The 21,539-nt window shown below is 31.1% G+C and overlaps 1 protein-coding gene across 1 annotated transcript; it reads left to right on the forward strand.

Moving 5' to 3' along the window:
- Window positions 1–13,601: 13,601 nt before the first annotated feature.
- Window positions 13,602–18,512, forward strand: LOC131852449 (uncharacterized). The gene has a single exon (XM_059203105.1). The coding sequence runs from the start codon at window positions 13,602–13,604 to the stop codon at window positions 18,510–18,512; it is 4,911 nt and encodes a 1,636-aa protein (XP_059059088.1).
- The last annotated feature ends 3,027 nt before the right edge of the window (window positions 18,513–21,539 follow it).

Genomic DNA, 21,539 nt, shown 5'->3' on the forward strand with positions numbered 1-21,539 from the left:
GGGTACCACTACTTACAATATTAAGGATAATAAAGTGGTACAATAGTGAACATGAACTGGCCTGCCCCTTAACAGCCTCAATGCAATGTTATTATAATGTTGTTTGAAGTGTATGAAGAGACCATGTTCACTGTCTAAGAAACTATTACTGACTAACATATAAAACACTAAAATTAACACTAAATATACAAAATTAACATACCCGAGTGTGTAGAATATAGAACACAAGAACTTTGAAATCCTTACGGTTATGACTGGAAGCAAAATTCTTTGCGGTATTACAATGGGCCTACCTCGAGAAAGTTTTCAAATATTACCACCATTATTTCACAAGATGACAGAGGTTGGGCACATATTAGCAAAGTTCGGAGGACCCAGTACTATGTCACTCGATCCATTTTTAAAAGCTATGCAAAATGACAGTTATGTTTCGATGATGTTATATTTTAAATTGTTCTTATTTTAAAATAAATATTCATTTAAATCAAATAAAACATTATTAGCCATTTCGCATTAGCAACTGGCTAATAAGATAATACTCTAGATGTGCTACCCAATTAACCAGTAATTGATTACCCTTAAATGGCTTCAATAATTAGACTAAAAATGACTAATACTACCTAAATCAGAAACTTTTACAATTTATTACCGTCTATTTGTTTGATATATCGTAACCAGAAAATTGCACAGGGGATTTCAAGAACATGTTACAACCAAATCTCGAAAGTACACATTTTATTGAGTCGTTAAGTGAATTATGCTATTTAGTTTGTCCCTCAGTTTGTACTATATGATGCTATGTAGACAATTAATTAATTGATTGAACAAATTAGCCCTCACAGACCTAATTTCTAGAGTTAAATAAATTAGTTCGTAATCAGTTAGTCCTTACATACCTGCACTAAGAAATTATTTACCAAATATTTGCAGCAACATGTACAATTGTTCTAGTGCATCAAAGTTTTTATAAAAATAACATGCATTTTTAAACTTATTCCTATTTGTACTTAATGGAAACAAAAAAGCTTATTACAATTATTATATCATTTAGATCTTCCCAGCGAATGCGTGTTAATTTCCTGAAAAACCGCCAAATTTTAAGCGACGAAATTAATTTACATTTCAACGTTTATATAAATAAAGGCATTCACATTACCGTAGTCGTATGTTTATTCGAAAAGAGCTGTGGCTTGGATTTACTTGAATGAATAAGCAAATCTCTGTTAAATCGACCGTTCCTATCTAACTGTTTTTATATAGTAATCTAGTAGAGTAACTGCACATTATTTTTTAATGCTTTCACCACTTACTAAAGTATTCAGAACTTATTCGATTGCGTAAACATAACTCCAAAGACTGCTTAACTAATATATAAATAATTTTATAAAATTTAATCATACTGATATTTTAGTTCATGTGTAATAACTTAATAAGTTATAGTTACAATAAACTTACTGTAATAACACTAATTAGAAGGTTATTAAATATAAAAAGTAAATACATATAATGTTTTCGAAACAATTCAATTTGTTAAAAGGCAATTATGTATTAATTTGCTGAGTAATTGAAATTACATAGCTGTACAATTTTCGTAGTATTGCAATTTTATTAAGTCACTGGTATCAGTATAATTATTAACATTAAATTAATGATATTTTACATACTGTTTTTGGAACTTTTGTCTTTATAGGTTGCTGGTCAAATCCGAACCAACCAACTGAAGGACCAATATTTATGTTATGGAGTGTGTTTTTATCTTAATTGTCGATGTGGTTCTTTATATAGGCTTCGTGGCAGATGCGTTGAGGGCGATACAAAATGAAAGATCAGCTCTTTATGACCAACACATACTATTTCTGATTACTTAAGATTGGAAACGATGTTCAGTTCACGATGGCGGTCAGCAAAGAGAGCGAATTGTCATTTTATAAAATGGAAGTAAGAATATAAAATATTATTAATGTTGCCAACACTATTATATTAAACTGAATATTTATTATTGTATATAATTATTAATCGTTAGATATAAATATTTATAATAAGTGTAACTATTTTAAATTGTAATAATATTTATGTGATATTTTGATCATCAAGGCATTTCACTATCTAGCAGCTTCCTGCTATATTTATATACTGGATCGTACTAAGGATATCTTTTTAGCCATTTTCGACAATTCCATAAATTTAGCAGAATCTAAAGACAAACGTAAGGTAGTTAACTCATGCCCAAACAATTTTATTGTGATATGATCCTGTGGTCGATTCCTTCTGTAACTAATGTATGCGTGATATTAAAAAATATGATTGATATACTCAGTGGGAAAAAAACCTGTGTACTTATTTTAAAACAATGAAGAATGATTTAATAATAAAGCCCGTCAATAGGGGCAAAGCGATGAAGTTAACGACTCATAAAAATTCAGACCCTGTCAATCACATGCTCTCAGCTTCACACACAATACCATGGTGTATCTTTTTAATATCTATTACATTTATGTTAGCATTTTATTTTATTAAAACATAGATCATATTCTACTATTGGATCAAATTACTTCTATATATCAGATCTTACCATAACACCTAGCGGTGCCCTTAGACTAAAGTCGCTTCCGACAGGCGCAAGAAGGCCTTCACCCGTACCATAAATCCTTCCGCGGGTTCGGAGTTCCATCTGCACTCGCTCGTAGCTGTCCTTTACAGCTGGGTGTAGCTGTCGATCGGTGAGACGATAGGAGGTCCGGTGAAGTAGTAAAGAACAGCTACGTTTGACACCATTAGAGTAGTCCGAAAAAAAAAACATAACAACTGTCAAAAACCGATAACCACATAATTCTGCGATTGTGGATTATCTGCTGAATGGCGGAACTAATCACTAGATAGAGGTACAAGCACCTAAAGTCCTCTCTAGTTATGATGGCTATTAGACACGTTTTAAAAAATACCTGAATTTTTATCGGAACAATTGTTTAAAGTTATTATTATTTATTATCTGTGTAGAATCCAGAGATAGATAAGTTTAAACAAATTTCGGTAGCATCGGTCAATAAGTGAATACTGTGTTTCTATTTTTCGTTGAACAATCTAAAACCCGATTAACGCTATTAAATGCAACAATTTAAAAATAACAATCTATATTTATTTTTAATTTACATAAAAATATTAACATCCTGCAATTATGTTATTATTATAAATTAATACAATTATATCATAATAGAAATAATATAAATACTCTTTAAATATTTTTAAATAAACAAAATTTGTCAGTATCTGTAAGAATTGGATGTGATACTTAAGAAGATTGGCGCAGCGGAGGGCGCCTTAATGGCCTCTTGACGGGTTCTCAAGAAACTCTTCAGGTCACTTCGTTACTGGGATTGTATAGGCCGTTATACTATGAATAATCTAAAAATACTTTAGAATCTCTGAGAGGTGTTAACTTAAATTGAGCTTTAAATATATAAGTTTCCGTTTAATTTAAAGTATTATCTATTTTTATGAGCTTTTTAGGTCCTTTTAGGTTTTTTAGTGGTTTACTCTCATGATATAAATATCTAACACTAGTCCATTCGATTTAAGCGATATCCTATCAATTCTAATTTTGGACTTTACCTTTAGTAATAAGTAATATTGTTATTAAAATAATATCATTAACCTGTGAAATATTAAGGTTCCTGAAGGGTCGGCAATGCGCAAGTAATACTCCTGGTGTTTCAGGCATCTATAGGCTACGGTAACCATTTACCATCAGATGAGTCATATTCTTGTACCACCATAAAGATAACAAGAGGTAAAATTCAAGAATAAACTAATACCAATTAGTTAATTTAATTAATTTTGAATTAAGGAATTAAAAAGTAATTGTAGTACCCGTAGTACACCCATACTACGAGTAGTACACCAGTAGATCGCCGAATAAATTAGACCATGAAGTGCCCATAGTTTTGTATCATATCGCACTCGGTGTATTCGTATTACAATTCTAACCGTTGTAAATTGCATGGACTAAAAGTTATGCTATCAATTTCAGATATAATAACATTTGATACTTGGTTGTAACTATCTAGCTGAGTTATAATACGGCAAGTTTATACAAACCACCCCTAGTAAACAATATTGGAACCGATAGACCTTTGTTATACGATATTAATTCTCATTGATGCTGTAGAAATTTGTTATCATAATATACTACGTAAACATTGCATATTTAGTTGCTTGCCTTGATTCTTATGAATTCAGGTTATTGTTCTTTTAGATTAATTTGTATTTTATTACAGTTATTATATACATATTGGTATTTTAATACGTTAATTCTTGGAGTTATTTCTATCTTGTCTAAAGATTTGCTCAAGGAGATCTCCTTTTAGAGATAAGCTGCTCTTTGTACTTTAGCATTATACGAAAATGTACTGGTTTATCTATGTTTCATGTACAATAAAGAATATATAAATGAAAACATATTAAATTCTATACAAACAATATTAGACAATGTAAAATATATTTTTATTAAAAAATATATTAAGTATATTATGTTTATACAGAATAATTGTAAATAAACTAGCTGCCACAAAACCTTCGATTTAATGACATATGTTGAATTAGTTAATAGTTTATAAAAAATTATGTAATAGAATTAATTAGAAAACAGATAGATCAAAGGTTAAGGTTCTTATCAAAATTAATAAAGTGACTTTGATAAGTTAAAATATTTCCACATGTATACACATAAATACGCAATAATTTATACTCATATTCTAAATTACAGAGCAGTCTGTCTGTCTGATTGTCTGTTTGTTATCTTTACAAGTCAAATTGACTAAATTAATCCTAATGAAATTTGGCTTGAATATATGGTATATTTCAATATGACTACTATTATTGTATACATTTTACCCTAAATCACACGACCTGCGCATAATAAATTAATAAAACTTTTTACATAACCAAAATACATATAATTAACATCTGTTCGTAATTTCAAATTAACAGCTTTTTACTAAATATATTATATATAAATACATATATATACTTGCAAAGCAAAAAAGTACTTTAAAACTTTTTGTCTGTCTGTCAGTCTGACTGCCTGTTTGTTCTATCTAATCTCTGAACCAACTGGACCGATTTTGACAAGACTTTCACTCGTAAATAGCTATTGTTTTAAGAAGAACTTAGCTTACATTATTTTTGAAATTATATTTATTTTACTTAATGAAAAATTATAGATGTAGCAGGTAATCTCTAGTCTATTACATAAATAAAAAGTAGTGACAGTCCAACACGAAACCTTTGACCTAGTCGGTAGACCTCAGATGTGGGTACCAGCGGACTAGCTACGTAAACGACAATGTGTCGTGACAAATTGAATTAATAATTGAATGATATTGACATAGTTGACATTTTCATATAAAAAATATCTTATTGACAACTTATTTAATATTCCATATTGTTTATAAGTTTATTGACAGAAGATATTTTATAGAATTTTGAGCGAACTATTCTTAATGTTAATAATATTATAAACGCAAAAGTTTGTAAATATGGATGTATGTTACTGTTTATCGCAAAAACTACTAAACGGATTTTGATTAAACTTTTCAGTATAGCTTATGCAACAGAATAACACATAGGGCTATATTTTTTATGAAAATTTAACGGGGTTGAAGCCAAGGGCACAGCTAGTACAAAATATATGTACTAATACTATTTCATCATGACATATACCTACAACGATTGACAAGTATATTTATATATAGAATTATTGAAGTACGCTACAGTCTATTGCCAATATTTATGAAGTATTACTTATTTTGTGTAAATGGTTTATTTGTATAGGCTCGTTTCCTAAACCTGCGATAACAGCTTTGGAAAAATATATATCTTTCCTTCAAATATACTTCAATATAAAAGATTTATGGTCACACTGAGGTTGACAGTCTGTCAAATAATTGGCATCATTTGATAAAATACTGCCGTCACTATTTTGTCAAACATATTTAACATAAATCTTTTAGTTCATGATATTATAATTTGACAGTACAATACTTTCTCTATCTGTCTGTCCATCTTTTCAAGAATATCGTTTATAATTCGCTATTTATTTATAATATTTTTTGTGGTAAAACACATGAAGTCGCGTAATACATCGCAATTATTTAGTAGGTAGTTAGTAGACGTAAAGCAATTGCATTGTTTATTGATATGTAATGGATAATAAATTTCAACACCATAATATCATTTAAATAAACATTTATTAAATTGCTGCTGCCAAAAATGTAGCGTAGACAAAAGTTATATACATAGACTTAATAAAAGAGTATAATAATGATTGATCTAATTACTTATTGTAATATTTTTCGGCGATGATAATTATGCATCATAAACGTAAATATCGTAATCTAATATGAAAACTATACTTAATTATAAAAATTCATGATCATTGAAATAAATGTATCTATGTAATGTAGAACTCCTTATAATATAAAGTGTTATCTACATTGGTACGTAATTAGGAAGGTCTGTAAACGTATATGTGAATGTCGTTAAGAAAAGGTCTGATCCTCTTAGCACCACTAAGTCGAATTATTCATTAAAATGGACAAAGAGATAAATACTGTTTAGGGTTATAACTTAGAGAAAATACCTTTCAGGTATTTGCACTTCGAAAGGACTTATTAAAGATGCCTATTTTTTTTAAGGTTTCACTTCACTAATGGTTAAACGTTGTTGTAAAAATCGAAAGAAGTAAAAAATACTCTCTTTCAGAAATTGTTTATTTATTTATTTTTATTTATTTAAACTCTTTATGCAATAACAAAGAAAACACACAAAATGATATAATACATAAACTGATACAAAAGGCGGTCTTATCGCTAAGCAATCTCTTCCAGACTACCAGTAGAGAAAGTAACATTAAGATAAGAAAATAGTAGGTGGTGCACGTAATGAACATAAATATACATTTGTACATAAATATATCTATTAATATATATAATAAAATATAAACATACGTAAACATACATATACTTAATAATGCACATATCTTCAGAAAATATGAAGGGAACTATGAGACAAAGAGGACAATATGAACTTAAAGGGAAAGAAAGTGGGATTTGACAGAGATTTTGAAACTAACAAGTGACTGAATGCTCCAAATGCAAGGGGGAGTGCGTTCCATAACCTGATAGCCTGGACAGAAAAGGATTTAGAATAGAAGGAAGTGGAATGAGAGGGATATTTGAGAAGGAGGTTGTTAACATTACGCGACGGATAGCTACTGTTCTCACTGAGAAATGTGAAACTGTCTTTTAGATAATCAGGAGTGTGGGGGTTAAAGAGAATGCTGTAAAGGAGTGATAGGAAGCCACTTGAGTTGAGTACGATAATGGGAAATGTGATCATTTTTGCGCAGATCAAATATGAAACGTATACATAAATTTTGAAGTCGCTCAAGTTTATTTAGTTGCTCTTCAGTGAGATCTAAATAGCAGGAGTCTGCGTAATCGAGGATAGGAAGAAGTAAGAAGTGAGCAAGTGCAATTTTGGTTTCAAAAGGGAGAAAGTTACGCAATCTGTTCAAGCTACCTGCTGCCGCAAACATTTTTTTGCTGACCTCGGAGATGATGAGACCAAGACAAAGTACAGTCAAAAACAACGCCAAGATTTCTTACAGATTTCTTGTATTCAATAAGGACCCCATCAAAGATTACAGGTGAAAGGTCATTCCAAGATATTTGCAAAATATATATGGAGCTACCTATAATGATGGCATGTGTCTTCGAGGGGTTCACAACAAGGCCGTAAGACTTACTCCAGGCAGATATACGGACAAGATCATCATTAATTGTGGAAATGGTTTGAGAAATATCTACCAAGGTAGCCTGAGTGTAGATTTGGAGATCGTCTGCATAAAGATGGTAGGAAGATTGAAGTGTAGAAGTGATAGAGCCAATAAACAAAGCGAATAATAGAGGAGATAAGACACCACCCTGAAATTTCCAGACTTTAGCTGGATCTCCATTTTCAACGGATTTATGAATGTGGCGTCTTTGAGCTTCTCTACACATCCTATTGCAGAGATTCCTGGCGTTGATGTAATCATTTCGAAATCTGTCCGGGTTCGACTTGAACTTGTCTTGGCCCTATTCTTCCTCAGTATTACAGTCTTAATCTCATCTGTTTAGTAGAATATTTGTATACTGTTTGCCGTCTATTAATCTCTAAAGGCTTGTTTTAATTTAATTGTAATAGTAAAATAGTTTACGGCCTACCCTTTACATACATAAACAGTAATACAGATATAATGTGATAACCACGACACCAGTTATGCGTTGCCATTCTTGAGGACTAAGATAGTATGACTCTTATCGTGTAATTTCTTTGTCTAATCTGCATCCTACAATCAAAACTCAGGTTATAATGCAAGTTGCTTGGCAACTGAAAAAAGAAGACAGAGGGCGCGCTGCCACTGTTTACAGTCTACTTCAGAGTACATGTGTACACATACATCAAATGTTGAAATATCTAAGGAAAACTAACCACCACTACATTGATAATAACAAAATCAACAATTAATTTTCTACTCATAAATATTTTATAATTCGTATACATTAGTCATATTATATAGCTAGAAGAAAAAATATGACTTTAAATCATTAAAAAAATGTGTTAGTATACAATTAATTGCTTATATGGTCTACGTCACAAATGGAAAGAGACAATAATGTGTGCAGTATTATATTATTATATCATGCCGCAACTATTCATTGTGGCTTGTTTTGATAAGTTTGGTTTAGAACTTATTAATATGAGAATGTATAAAGTAATATTGAAATTTATTATTGAAATATTGAAACTTAATACTGACTTAAATTTTCCTTCAGTTATAATTAATAAACACGTTTCAAAGTTGAAGGAATTGTAAACTAGATACAATATCTAGAATTAGTGTCTCTTTATTATTACACCTTGTTAAATAGTTACAGAAAATTCTAATTATACAAACTTTTCACAAAATGCAACTCGTATACAAAATGACATCTATCAGATACGTATTACTTGTACGAAAATGTTTCTACATTTCACAGTACACTAAATTGCAAACAGTGCTCATTTATCAAGAAAGTTTCCCGAAATGTAGGTATAACAATAAGTTTCTCGTGAAGAACATGCAGTATTGTATTCAGAAATTAAAGATAGTGGACTTTCATTATATTTAGAGTTTGTTTAAAAAAATATGCATTATTTTTTTCGGAATAAAAATTTTAATACCTTGTAACCTAGTCCACTATATAATTAATTTAATTCATATTAGGTGCATGTTTTCATATTTCGTGAAAATTGAGAGGCATTAAGAGGTACCCATACATCTAGTTATAATCAGTGTTATTGAAATTTATAAGCAGTGAAATCACAAGTAAAAAAAAGTATATGTATTTACTTGTGTTATAAATGAAGTTGTACATTAAAGTTGTAAAATTATTACTCCTATGCACTATGGAATGAAAGCTACTGTACTCGTATGTATATTGAAGCGCATTACAATATTGATTCTAAATACGATATGGATATCCAGTTTGCCTACGTTCTGTTCCAATCAGCTATTTCGAAACTTTTAATGATGCAAATATGACCCTTATCAGTTGCATTTTCATGAAAGTTTACAGTTCTTGTTCGATACCTTGTTGTTAAAGTTCGGATTCCGTACGAAAAGCCATCGATAAGAAATTCCTACCTTTTTTATTATTATAAAATAAAGTTTAGTATACAATACTACAAAGGTATATATTTAATTATAATGTCTGAAGTACTTACTGAAGTCATCATACTATGTATATGCCTTGAATCAAGTTACAATTAAACTAGTAAGGATTTGACTTGATTTTTTGTGGTTTTCTTTACATTAATTAAATTTGTATTTAATTATATTATTTGAAATATTTAACAATTATTAATATACTCAGAATATTATAGTCAATTTTTTACTCAGTTCAGTTTTTTTGTTCAAATTATGTAAAAGAAAACTGTGTGTACAAAGCAATTATACCTAATATCAATATCACAGAACAGTCTTTAATAGAACTGTGATAGGTATTGTATTAATGAGGTACATAGTTCAATAATAATTTTACTTACCAACACTTACACACTTGTTATAATTGCCCTTAACAATAGCTGTCATTTTTAAATATATATTATTTAGATATACAAAAAAGATATTCAAATTCAAGTATGTATTGTATAATTCCTGTATTTGAATTTAGTATATATATAATATGTATATTTAATATGTATATTTTATGAAGGGCATTTGATTAGAAAGTGTGCCTAATACTATGTAATCTATAATTAGGATATTGTAGCTTCCCAATGGATAAGTGCCTTTTATGTGCACAAAAGTAACGATTCAATGTAAATTGCCCAGTCAATGGGCGCTCGTATCTCAATGGCCCATAAACAACGCGACCACGAATACAAATCGGATATTAGAGCATTCTGTACGCAACATTATCAGGTCGTATGGTGTGATTATTGCTTACGGATCACATGTGTCACTGTGTACCTCGGTGCTTGTTGGTTTGTCATTGTACAATACTTGTCTCATACAAACACTCGTCATAGTGTCAGACATTGGTAATAACATACGTGTTTGGCGTACATACATCGGAAGTAAGTCGGTATACTTCCATATATGCAAACTTAATGTCACACTGTTTATAGCACACCATCATAATAGCAAATAGTTGCATAACTCCATCGTCTCTCCACGCCTGGAGATTCACACTATTCTGTATGATATTTAGATGTGTTGTTAATTGAAGCAGAAGTTATTGCAATATTTGTAGATTCCAATAGCTTTAACACCTTTTACGAGCTGTCTCGTTGAATAAAAAAACAGTTATTAGATACTTTTTTGTAAAAATTACAGAAAAATTAACATTCTCTTAAAAAATCCTCCACAATCAAAATTGGTTATACAATAAGATTAGTCTTTAGTAAAATCTAAAGACTATTCCGGGGAGGAAATATTAATTATTACATTATAAGGTACTTATTTCTTATAAGAAGCACAATAAAACTCTTTTGGGCAGATACAAAAAAAAACGAGCTCAGTAGATATAGTATCAAGTAGATAATTTATTTGAATAAGTATTCAAATAAATTATGATCCCAAAAAAACAAATTCCTCTTCACACATATTTATAAATAGCGAATTCTTGATGCGTAAGTTCAACTTACTGATTTTATATTTAATAAATGAGCTTGTTTCATTCTAGGGTTATTAATAAGTCAAAATTTGTTTAAAGAGAATAATAAATAACAATTAAAGTTTTACATATAAAATATATTCGTACTCTAAAACAAGTACATTATATAATAAGAGATATTTTAAAATGTTAATGTTTTATTAACTTATAAGTACAATCTGTTGCCCGTCACTTCGTCCGGGTGGAATTTTTTTTTAGATAATCAAAGTCCCGCCATTATTAGTCCAGTAGTTTCGAACAAATAAACATCAATTTAATGTTTATGCCGTATGAGTATGTACTTTCGTATGCGTTTAGTTAAAAGCTGTTAATTTTAAATTACATTAATAATATTTCATTAAACATAGATTAACTTTAAAAACATTTATTTGTTTAATTTAATTATTACTTAACTACCTACATAAATTGGTATTTTATTATGTAATATTTTTATACAATTTGGATGTCTTAATTATAATTTATGTATTCATTTTATATAAATTAATTATTACTAGAAGTTAAAATCTTGAAAGATTTTTGAGTATTAGTAAAAGAAGATCACAAATATGTAGGTAATAGAAATATTGGATATCTACTTCTATCTGCAATACTAAAATTGTCACATTTTCCGATATAATATGTTAATGACAAGTTATTCATAACAGAATTTACTTCAAACTTAATTTTTGTGTACTCATTTTAATTCAACAGAGATATACTTTATAGATATATAAAATCTACTTTGTTTAAAGTCTATCGGTAGCTCTGATTCTTTTATTTCATCCGCCGAGCAACTTTGTAATGGGCGAAATAAGTGAAATTATAGAACACTGAGGTATGACATCTTAATCATCCGAAATGGAACCCATGAGTGATTAACGTGCATTACAATGATGTGATACCGTGTTGCTGTTCATGTATATAGTCAAAAAATTACTATCAGGTTTTTCATTCGAAATATATAAAAATATTGTCTTGTTCAGGCCTAAAGCGCCTGATATATTTTAATAGCACCAAGAAGATGCATTATATAGTCGCGCACTTGTTTTTTGTATACCTGCATAATTTTTTTTTTTTTTTCTTATATAGACGTTCGTCGATTATTGAGTTCACTTCCTTTGTACTTACCTAATTTGTAAACGTTGTCGAAATTAAAATACTTAAATATATAAATCTGGGTTTCATTAGAAGCTCCATTATGTTATACAAGACATAAATTGGTGGCCCATGAAGAGAAACAATATTATATGAAGAAATCACACATTATCATCTGATCGAAATCAAGTGAATCGGATGACGCCGTAATATGCAAGTACATTAAAGTTTGGTATTTGAAGAGGAAAATACATGAATATTGACAAATAATCTACATACATCAAGCAATATCATAAAAAGGGCAGTGAGGCAGCTAAAGTTTCACACCGCAGCGCAGTATTACAAAAAAGATAAGTGTATTTCCTTTGTCCTTGCTTAATCATACTAAATTAACCTAAATTACAAATACCAATCTATCCTATACCTCTATTAGTACATGCTTTCGCAAGTCATACCTGTGATTTAATTGTTTATGCATATAAATAAGATCATATAATTCTGTAAAACAAAATTGAATCTAACCTAAAATTAAGTCAATAGGTAATTCTTTTCTATTAGTAACATAATAATCATAGAAAACTCATAATAAAATAAATACCGTAATATATTTTACATAGCTATATATATACCTATATTCATATATTCATACCTTGTTTGAAATATTGATTTTGGTAACAAAAAATTGCATAATACATATATATTTCTTTTAACACATTACAAAATAGAATACTTATACCTTAATGCATAATTAGTTGTATAATTGTATAAAATAGGTTTTGTTTTGGAAAAATAGTACTGGTCTTATAAATTAAACATAAGTTTATTGTTTGGTGAAAATATTGATTTAATAAATTAGCAATAGTTTGCCATTTCTTATGTTTTTATATCTTAACCGACTTCATAAAAGGAGGTTATCTATTAGATTATACTTTTGTGTTTACAGATTTTAATCATGCCTTCTATTTTTGTAAGTTACAGTACATATTATAGTTACTATAGTCGTATTAGTTTTTCTGTATTTTGAAGTTTGTATTCTAGCTATTATATTTAATTAAGTTAAGTACAGTGTATTTATGCGAATTGCTGAACAATTCCAGGTTGTCGGCAGATATTCATCCTACAAGTGCAGCAGCACACCACTGCTGCTTCATTGTCAGCGCACGCCAAGTCTCCCAAGGGTTTGCAGTGAGAAGCGTGAGAATATCATTATTTTTATTTTTATTTCAAATAAATTGATTGATTGATAGTGAAGCCAGTTTATAAAAAATGTCGAATCCCACTGATAAACCGATGTACGGTACAGCAAAACTAAGAGATTTAAACATAAAGCGTAGCTCAATAAAAGGCCAAATTACTAAATTTAAAAACTATCTAAATAATTTAAACACTAAACTACAGTTATCAAACATCGAATTAGTTGAGTTAAAACTAAAACTTAGTAAGTTCGAGGGTTTATCCGTGAGATTTGATGATTTGCAAAGTGAGATAGAGGTGTTGAATTCTGATAATATGAGTATAGAATTGGATGAGCGAGAAAACATTGAGAGCGACATTATTATTAATATAGCCGCAGCCAAAACCTTAATAGAAAAATATAATAAATTAGAAAATGACCAAAGACGAGAGTCTATGGTTCATGAATCCCATTGTTCTCTCGATCACCATGAAATTAGCTTCAAATTACCCCACTTACAAATTTCTAAGTTTGATGGCGCCTACTTTCGTTGGTTAGACTTTCGCGATACATTTGAAAATTTAATTCACAATAACGACCGTATTAAACCTATAAACAAATTCCACTATCTCGCTTCCTATTTGGAAGGAGATGCTGCACGAATAATTTCAAATCTCGAAGTATCTTCAGCCAATTATGATGAAGCATGGAGGCTGCTTTGTGAGCGTTATGATAATAAAAGATTGCTTGTTAACTTCCATCTCAGTTCATTGTTTAGCATACAAACACTTAATCGCGAATCCGAGAAAGGTTTACGATTTTTGGTTGATCACGTTACAAAAAATCTTCGTGCTTTAACCAATTTAGGTCAACCAACTGATAAATGGGATACATTGATTATATTCATGTTGTCGTCTAAAATGGATAGCCGTACACTTACAAAATGGGAAGAATTTCGCAACTCACTTGATAATATACCAACTCTGGATCAGTTTTATAAATTCTTAATAGATCGTGCTGATGTCTTAGAGTCATTGAATCGCAATAAATTTAATAATGTCCCACATAATAATACGCCTACAGGTGCCACACTCTCGCCTCATAATAACAAACAACGACGACCCTTGGATACTAAGTCATTCGCTACTACTAGTGTAAATAAATCAAACGCACATGTGTATTCCTGTGTTGTTTGTAATGAAGGTCATCGAATATACGACTGTCCCACATTTAAGGCAAAATCCATAAAGGACCGATGGGTTGAGGTTACAAAATATAAATTGTGTGCTAATTGTCTTCGCCAAGGGCACCCTGTAAATAACTGCCGGTTAGGACCTTGTCGCGAATGCAAAAAAAGACATAATAGTCTCCTTCACAATAATACTACTTCAGTTGGTTCTAATTGTGCTGACCAATCTGAAACTATTGTTAATTTTTCAAAACAAAATAATACCACTATATTATTGGGTACAGCAGTTATCGAAATATGCAATCCTAATACTGGTATGACACAAAAGGCACGTGCTTTACTGGACTGTGGTAGTGAGTCCTCATTTATTACTAAAACATTAAAGGACCAACTCTCATTAGATTCTAATCCTATAGACGCGCTAAATGTTATTGGTATCGGTAATGTCTGCAATGATAAAGTAAGGGAAACCTGTATTACACAAATAACATCTCTAAATAGTCAATTTACTGCTAAACTGTCGTGTTTGGTAATGAATAAATTAACAAGTGATCTTCCAAAGATCCCTATAGATGTACATAAATTTGACATTCCTCAAGACATCAATTTAGCAGATCCTACTTTTAATCAACCTGGTACAGTTGATATTTTGATAGGATCTGATTTGTTTTGGGAGATCTTGGGAAACGAAAAACGTTCTCTAGGTCCAAATAAACCTATATTAATAAAGTCTAAACTTGGCTGGTTGATAGCTGGCCCTACGCATTCTATACATAATTCATACAATAAATATACTAATTGTCATCATTCAGTATCGCATGTTGAAGTAGAATCTAATATTGATAGCATGCTCAAAATATTTTGGGAAATTGAAGAACTTCCTAAGAAAACAGTGATGAGTAAGAACGACAAAATTTGTGAACAGCACTTCATAGACAATACAGTTCGCCTAAACACTGGTAGGTTTTGTATTAAACTACCTCTAACAGATTCCACAGACTGCCTTGGAGATACCTTTTATTTAGCAAGAAAACGTTTTCTTTGTCTTGAAAGAAGGTTTAAAAGGCAGCCTAAACTAAAACTGGAGTATTCCAACTTTATTAAAGAGTATGCGAAATTAGGTCATCTCTCGGAGTGTCCTATACTAAAACCAAATCCAGCTTACTTTTTATGTCATCACGCTGTATTTAAAAACAGTAGTGAATCTACCAAGCTTCGAGTAGTGTTTGATGGGTCCGCTCCCTCTTCCTCGGGGTATTCTTTAAATGACATTCTGATGGTGGGTCCTAATGTACAGGACTCCCTCTTCTCCATTTTGGTAAGAGCAAGACAATACAAATACCTCTTAACTGGTGACATTGAGAAAATGTATCGCCAGGTTCAAGTGAAATCGGAGGATAGAAACTTGCAACTTATTCTGTGGAGAGAAGATGAGTCCCAGCCCATCAGAACATTACAATTAAATACTCTCACTTACGGTACGGCAAGTGCGAGCTATTTGAGCACAAGATGTATCAAAAAATTAGGGGAAGAGCAGGAAGAGGAATTAATTAGTAGTATTATTCAAAGAGATTTTTACATTGATGACCTTGTCACTGGATCTAATGATGCAGTTGAATTACGATATATACAAAATAGATTTTCCGAGATATTACTATCCGGTTGTTTTAATTTAAGAAAATATAGAAGTAATTTGGAACATCTGTTTGAAAATTCAAATATAGATACGCAACAAAATTTAACTATTAGTGAGTCTTCGAACACTCTCGGGCTTGGTTGGGACCCATCGAATGATTGTTTGCATTTCCCGATAAATTTTCACCTAGAATACGAAACAGTTACAAAACGAGTAATAATGTCAAATTCATTTAAATTATTTGATCCCTTAGGTATCTTAAGTCCATGTATAATCAAGCCTAAAATGATGTTACAAAAACTATGGTTACAAAAGATAGACTGGGATGAACCAGTCCCATATGATATTAGGGAACAGTGGATAAACTTTATCAAAAATATGCCTTGCCTTCTAAAATTACAGATTCCACGGTGGGTGATTTGCGACTCACCTGTATGTGTGGAGCTGCATTCATTCAGCGACGCTTCTCAAAGTGCTTACGGTGCATGTGTGTATGTGAGGTCAATAGACGCAAACAATGACATTACCGTAAGGTTACTTTGTGCCAAATCCAAGGTAGCTCCAGTTAAACCCATGACAATACCTCGTTTGGAGCTTTCTGCTGCACTTCTTGCTGCCAGATTATGTAGGGATATTGAGACGTCCATAAGGTACACACCATATCGCATAATTCATTGGTGCGATTCTAGCGTAGTATTGTCATGGATCAATAATGACGTCACGAAACTAAAATCATTCGTAGCTAATCGCATTAGTGAGATTGTCGAACTCACTCATTCTTCAGCATGGCGATATGTCCCTACTACAGCTAACCCAGCAGATTTAATATCCAGGGGCTTGGATGGTAATCAAATTATTATGTCAAATTTATGGTGGACGGGACCTTCATTTTTATTTCAGAATGAGGCTGAGTGGCCAATATTAAAATCTTGTACTGAACCCTACGAAACACTATCCGAAATTAAGACAAATATAGCAATGCTTCCGAATCCAATAATTCAAATCAACCGTTATTCTAATTTAACCAAGCTACAAAGAATTTTAGCATACGTAATGAGGTTTATATATAATTTAAAAAACAATAAAAATCAACGTTCAGGAAAATTAACTATAAATGAATTAAATGAAGCTTTTATAATACTCTGTGGCATTGCTCAACAAGAAATATATCCAATAGAATTAAATATACTATCAAATAATAAGATGTTAAGTTCTAAGTCGAAAATATTGCAGTTGTCTCCTTTTCTAGATGATCACAAATTAATCAGGGTTGGAGGACGAATACATGCGTCTAATTGTACATATGAACAGAAGCATCCTATACTTTTACATGCATCTCACCATTTAACCAAGCTCATTTTCGAAAGAGAACACATAAGTCATATGCATGCAGGCCCACAGTTATTATTAGCCGTAGTGAGAGAAATTGTGTGGCCTGTCAATGGAAGGCACCTAGCTAGGCGTGTTGTTAACAACTGTGTACGCTGTAGGCGTCTTCGTGGCAAAACACTTTGCCCTAAAATGGGTAATTTACCTTCCCAACGTATAACTCCCGACTTCCCATTTTTATCAGTTGGCTTGGACTTCGCTGGTCCTTTTCATATACTAAATAGAAAGGGACGTGGCAGTAGATTGATTAAAGCATACTTGTGTTTGTTTGTATGCTTGCGATATAAATGTATTCATTTAGAAGCGGTAAACGATTTGTCAAAGGAGTCTTTTATTATGACGCTCAAACGATTTGTCGCGCGCCGCGGTAAACCATTAGAGATATTCTGCGACAATGGTCGTAATTTTGTAGCCGCAGCAAAAGAATTAGGAGAATTTCTAAAATCAAACATTGACAGCGTATCTGACTTTGCAAATCATGAAGGCTTTAAGTTCATATTTACTCCTACTTACGCTCCTCACTTTGGGGGTATTTGGGAGGCAGGCGTAAAGAGCGCAAAGGGGTATTTAAAAAGAGTCATAGGGAATAGTCATTTGACATTCGAGGAAATTTCTACATTATTTTCGCAAGTGGAGGCTGTACTTAATAGTCGTCCTTTATGCCCTTTGTCGTCCTCCCCTAATGATCTACTTCCATTGTCTCCTGGTCACTTCCTAATTGGCAGACCCTTGACTGCGCTGCCTTCACCATCATTACTAAATTGTAACGAAAATCAACTGAAACGCTAAGCCCGCCTTGAGAAAATTCGTCAACATTTCTGGAATCGCTGGCAAAGAGAATATATATCAGAACTACAGCAAAGGACTAAATGGCGATCTAACACAGCTCAATTGAATATTGGTGATATGGTTCTCCTACAGGAAGACAACGTGCCTCCTTTAAACTGGCGTCTAGGTCGAGTAGCTCGTTTGTATCCTGGACCAGATGGCATTTCCAGAGTTGCTGACATCAATACCATAAAGGGATGTGTACGCAGACCCTTGGTCCGTATCTGTCCGTTGCCAACTATTGAAGAACTTCAACGTTGAAATTCCTTTCAACGGGCGGGAAGATGTTCAGGCCTAAAGCGCCTGATATATTTTAATAGCACCAAGAAGATGCATTATATAGTCGCGCACTTGTTTTTTGTATACCTGCATAATTTTTTTTTTTTTCTTATATAGACGTTCGTCGATTATTGAGTTCACTTCCTTTGTACTTACCTAATTTGTAAACGTTGTCGAAATTAAAATACTTAAATATATAAATCTGGGTTTCATTAGAAGCTCCATTATGTTATACAAGACAGTCTTTTTTAAAAGTAAATGTTTTTAGAGTGTGTTCTAATAACATTTACTTTAAATATAGTCTTAAATTTAATAATACATAAAGGAACAACTCGTATTGTAATATATGTAAATTATTTTAATCGGACTATACGAAAAGCAGATGTAGAGCCCACATCATATTACGGTACGAGATAAAACAGATGGCAGGATTTCATTACAATATCTCCTCAGAGCGGAAAGCGAATCGCAGCCAGGACTATAATGTTCCTAAAGATTGTACTTATAATATACGTCATGACATTTATTATTCATATAGTATTTTTATATACTATAGAAATAACTAAATCTTACCTATATTTATTTCACTACTTATATTTATATTACTACCTATGTAAAGTAAACCTATATAATATATAAACCTGAAATATTATATAATAGAACACAATCTAATTAAAAAATAACTTTTCATAGTGTTCACTCTGTTCACTTCTAATTGTCGCATACGATATTGTTTTGAGTAAAGTGTTAAGAATCCTCAATCAACGACACTATCTACACAAAATTGATACCCAAGAAAAATATTAAAATTATTTTTCTTCATAATTTATTTATTTATTTCAAATAATATAAAATAATAATAAAGACTATCAAATTAGTATAGTATTTTCCTGTAGTGGTCAGAAGGGATCAAAGAAAAGTGGAGTAAGTATTATACTCTATAATAAACATTATTTATGGCGTCTTATTCATTTTCTCTTCATCTCGATCCAAATGTATATAAAAAAATACTTTAATCTTTATATTTTACTATAATAATACTATGGCTAGAAATTGATAACAGGAGTGTTTTGCGACTGAAATGGTTAAAAGCTAGTGGCCCAACTGGTTGAAAGCAGTATTCGTTGCTTAAAGACTATTAAAGTAGTTCAATGAACGAATAAAATTTTAACATACTAACTATCAATAAAACTGATCATGATATAAATTACTCATGAGGAGTACAATATTATACCAATCGTACATGGTGGCATAACTACCGTTAACATTCTTGTAGGTTATGAAACAAGTTGATTTACTGTTAAGTTACTAGGTGGTACAATGATAACGTGTAACAGACTAACACGTAGATAAGCCATAAAAGTGTATGTAATTAGATCAAAAAATGGTGTAACATAACGATGTATTAAAAATACATAAACATAAATCACAAAACTATGTTCTTATTGTTCCTCCAAAATTTAAATTGAAATATTCTGAAATCATTGCAGAAAATTTTACCAAGGATAATCGTCCTAATTTTTCATAATTATAATGTCAGATATTTCAGATTGTCACGCTCCTCAATTCGCCCTTATTCCTCAAGGCTCACATTTCTTAATTAGCATTCATTTAGTTGCACGAAATTCTACCTTTCGAGAACAAACAAAGCCGCTTGTCCGTCTTTATTATTAAGTTTAAATTATAGCTGTTAACTTACAAGAAAACGAGTAAAGCCTCTCAATTTGCTTTTACCTTACGATGAGGTTTTGAGTTACCATAAAGTTTAGTGAAAATTGAAACCACAAAACATTGTGGAAAGATTAAGATTCTATTTTCTTATTCTACAAATTAAATTGCTCATAAGCCATTCTTTTGTCTGTTTTAATTCTATTATAATACAATTAGTACCTAAACTGTAGTATACATGGATAACTTATATTTGAAATATAAGTTATCCATGTATACTAGAAATTATTATACGTCATTAGGAAGTCTCAGACTACGATTTTATCATTATTAATATAATCAACATCTATCATCTACTGCCATATATAAATATAGTATAGTATAGTATTCATATACATTCACTTTAATTCACTAAACTAAATTATTGTTAATATAGTCCTTCCATTTAGTCCTTATCGCGACACATTCGACTCATTACAGAGAACCCTAAAATAATTATAACTGTCAATTACAATAACTTTCACATCATTCAATACGTATAAGTTTTTTTTTATGTAGGTATGTATTAATAATTTATGTAATAAACAGTGATCGTTTTCGATACCATTTTATAAATTTAAATGTAAAGTATTGTTCTTCTTTCAAACTTACTAACTTTCACAGTCCTAAAAGCTTAAATACCAAAAGTTTTCCGATTTAGTTTCTTTGGGTTTCATTGGAACGAAGAAGTCTCATCGCTTAAAGTTTTAAAAACCGGCCAAGACCAAGTGAAATATACATGATTGGGGTTCCGTTTGCAACGAACTTAAAAACTTCTGGACTTTGTTTGCCAACATTGACACTAGGCAATAATTACAATATAATTTCACAGTTACAATCCTATTTATTTGTCTACGTTTCATTACATTTATTAACGAATATTAACTATGTTGCTAAAAGTAACATAGAGAGTTATGAAACGTTAGACAAATACATAGGACTGCAGCTGACAGCTACTTAATTACAGTTTTTCGTATGACTAATTAAAAAGTTTTAAGTTGG

The sequence above is a fragment of the Achroia grisella genome, unplaced genomic scaffold (genome assembly GCF_030625045.1).
Source record: "Achroia grisella isolate CSIRO2021 unplaced genomic scaffold, CSIRO_AGI_Agris_v1 utg8480, whole genome shotgun sequence".
NCBI classification, from domain to species: domain Eukaryota; kingdom Metazoa; phylum Arthropoda; class Insecta; order Lepidoptera; family Pyralidae; genus Achroia; species Achroia grisella.

Excerpts from the sequence above, each read along its gene's own strand:
- LOC131852449 (XM_059203105.1), top strand. The coding sequence starts at position 13,602 with ATGTCGAATCCCACTGATAAACCGATGTACGGTACAGCAAAACTAAGA.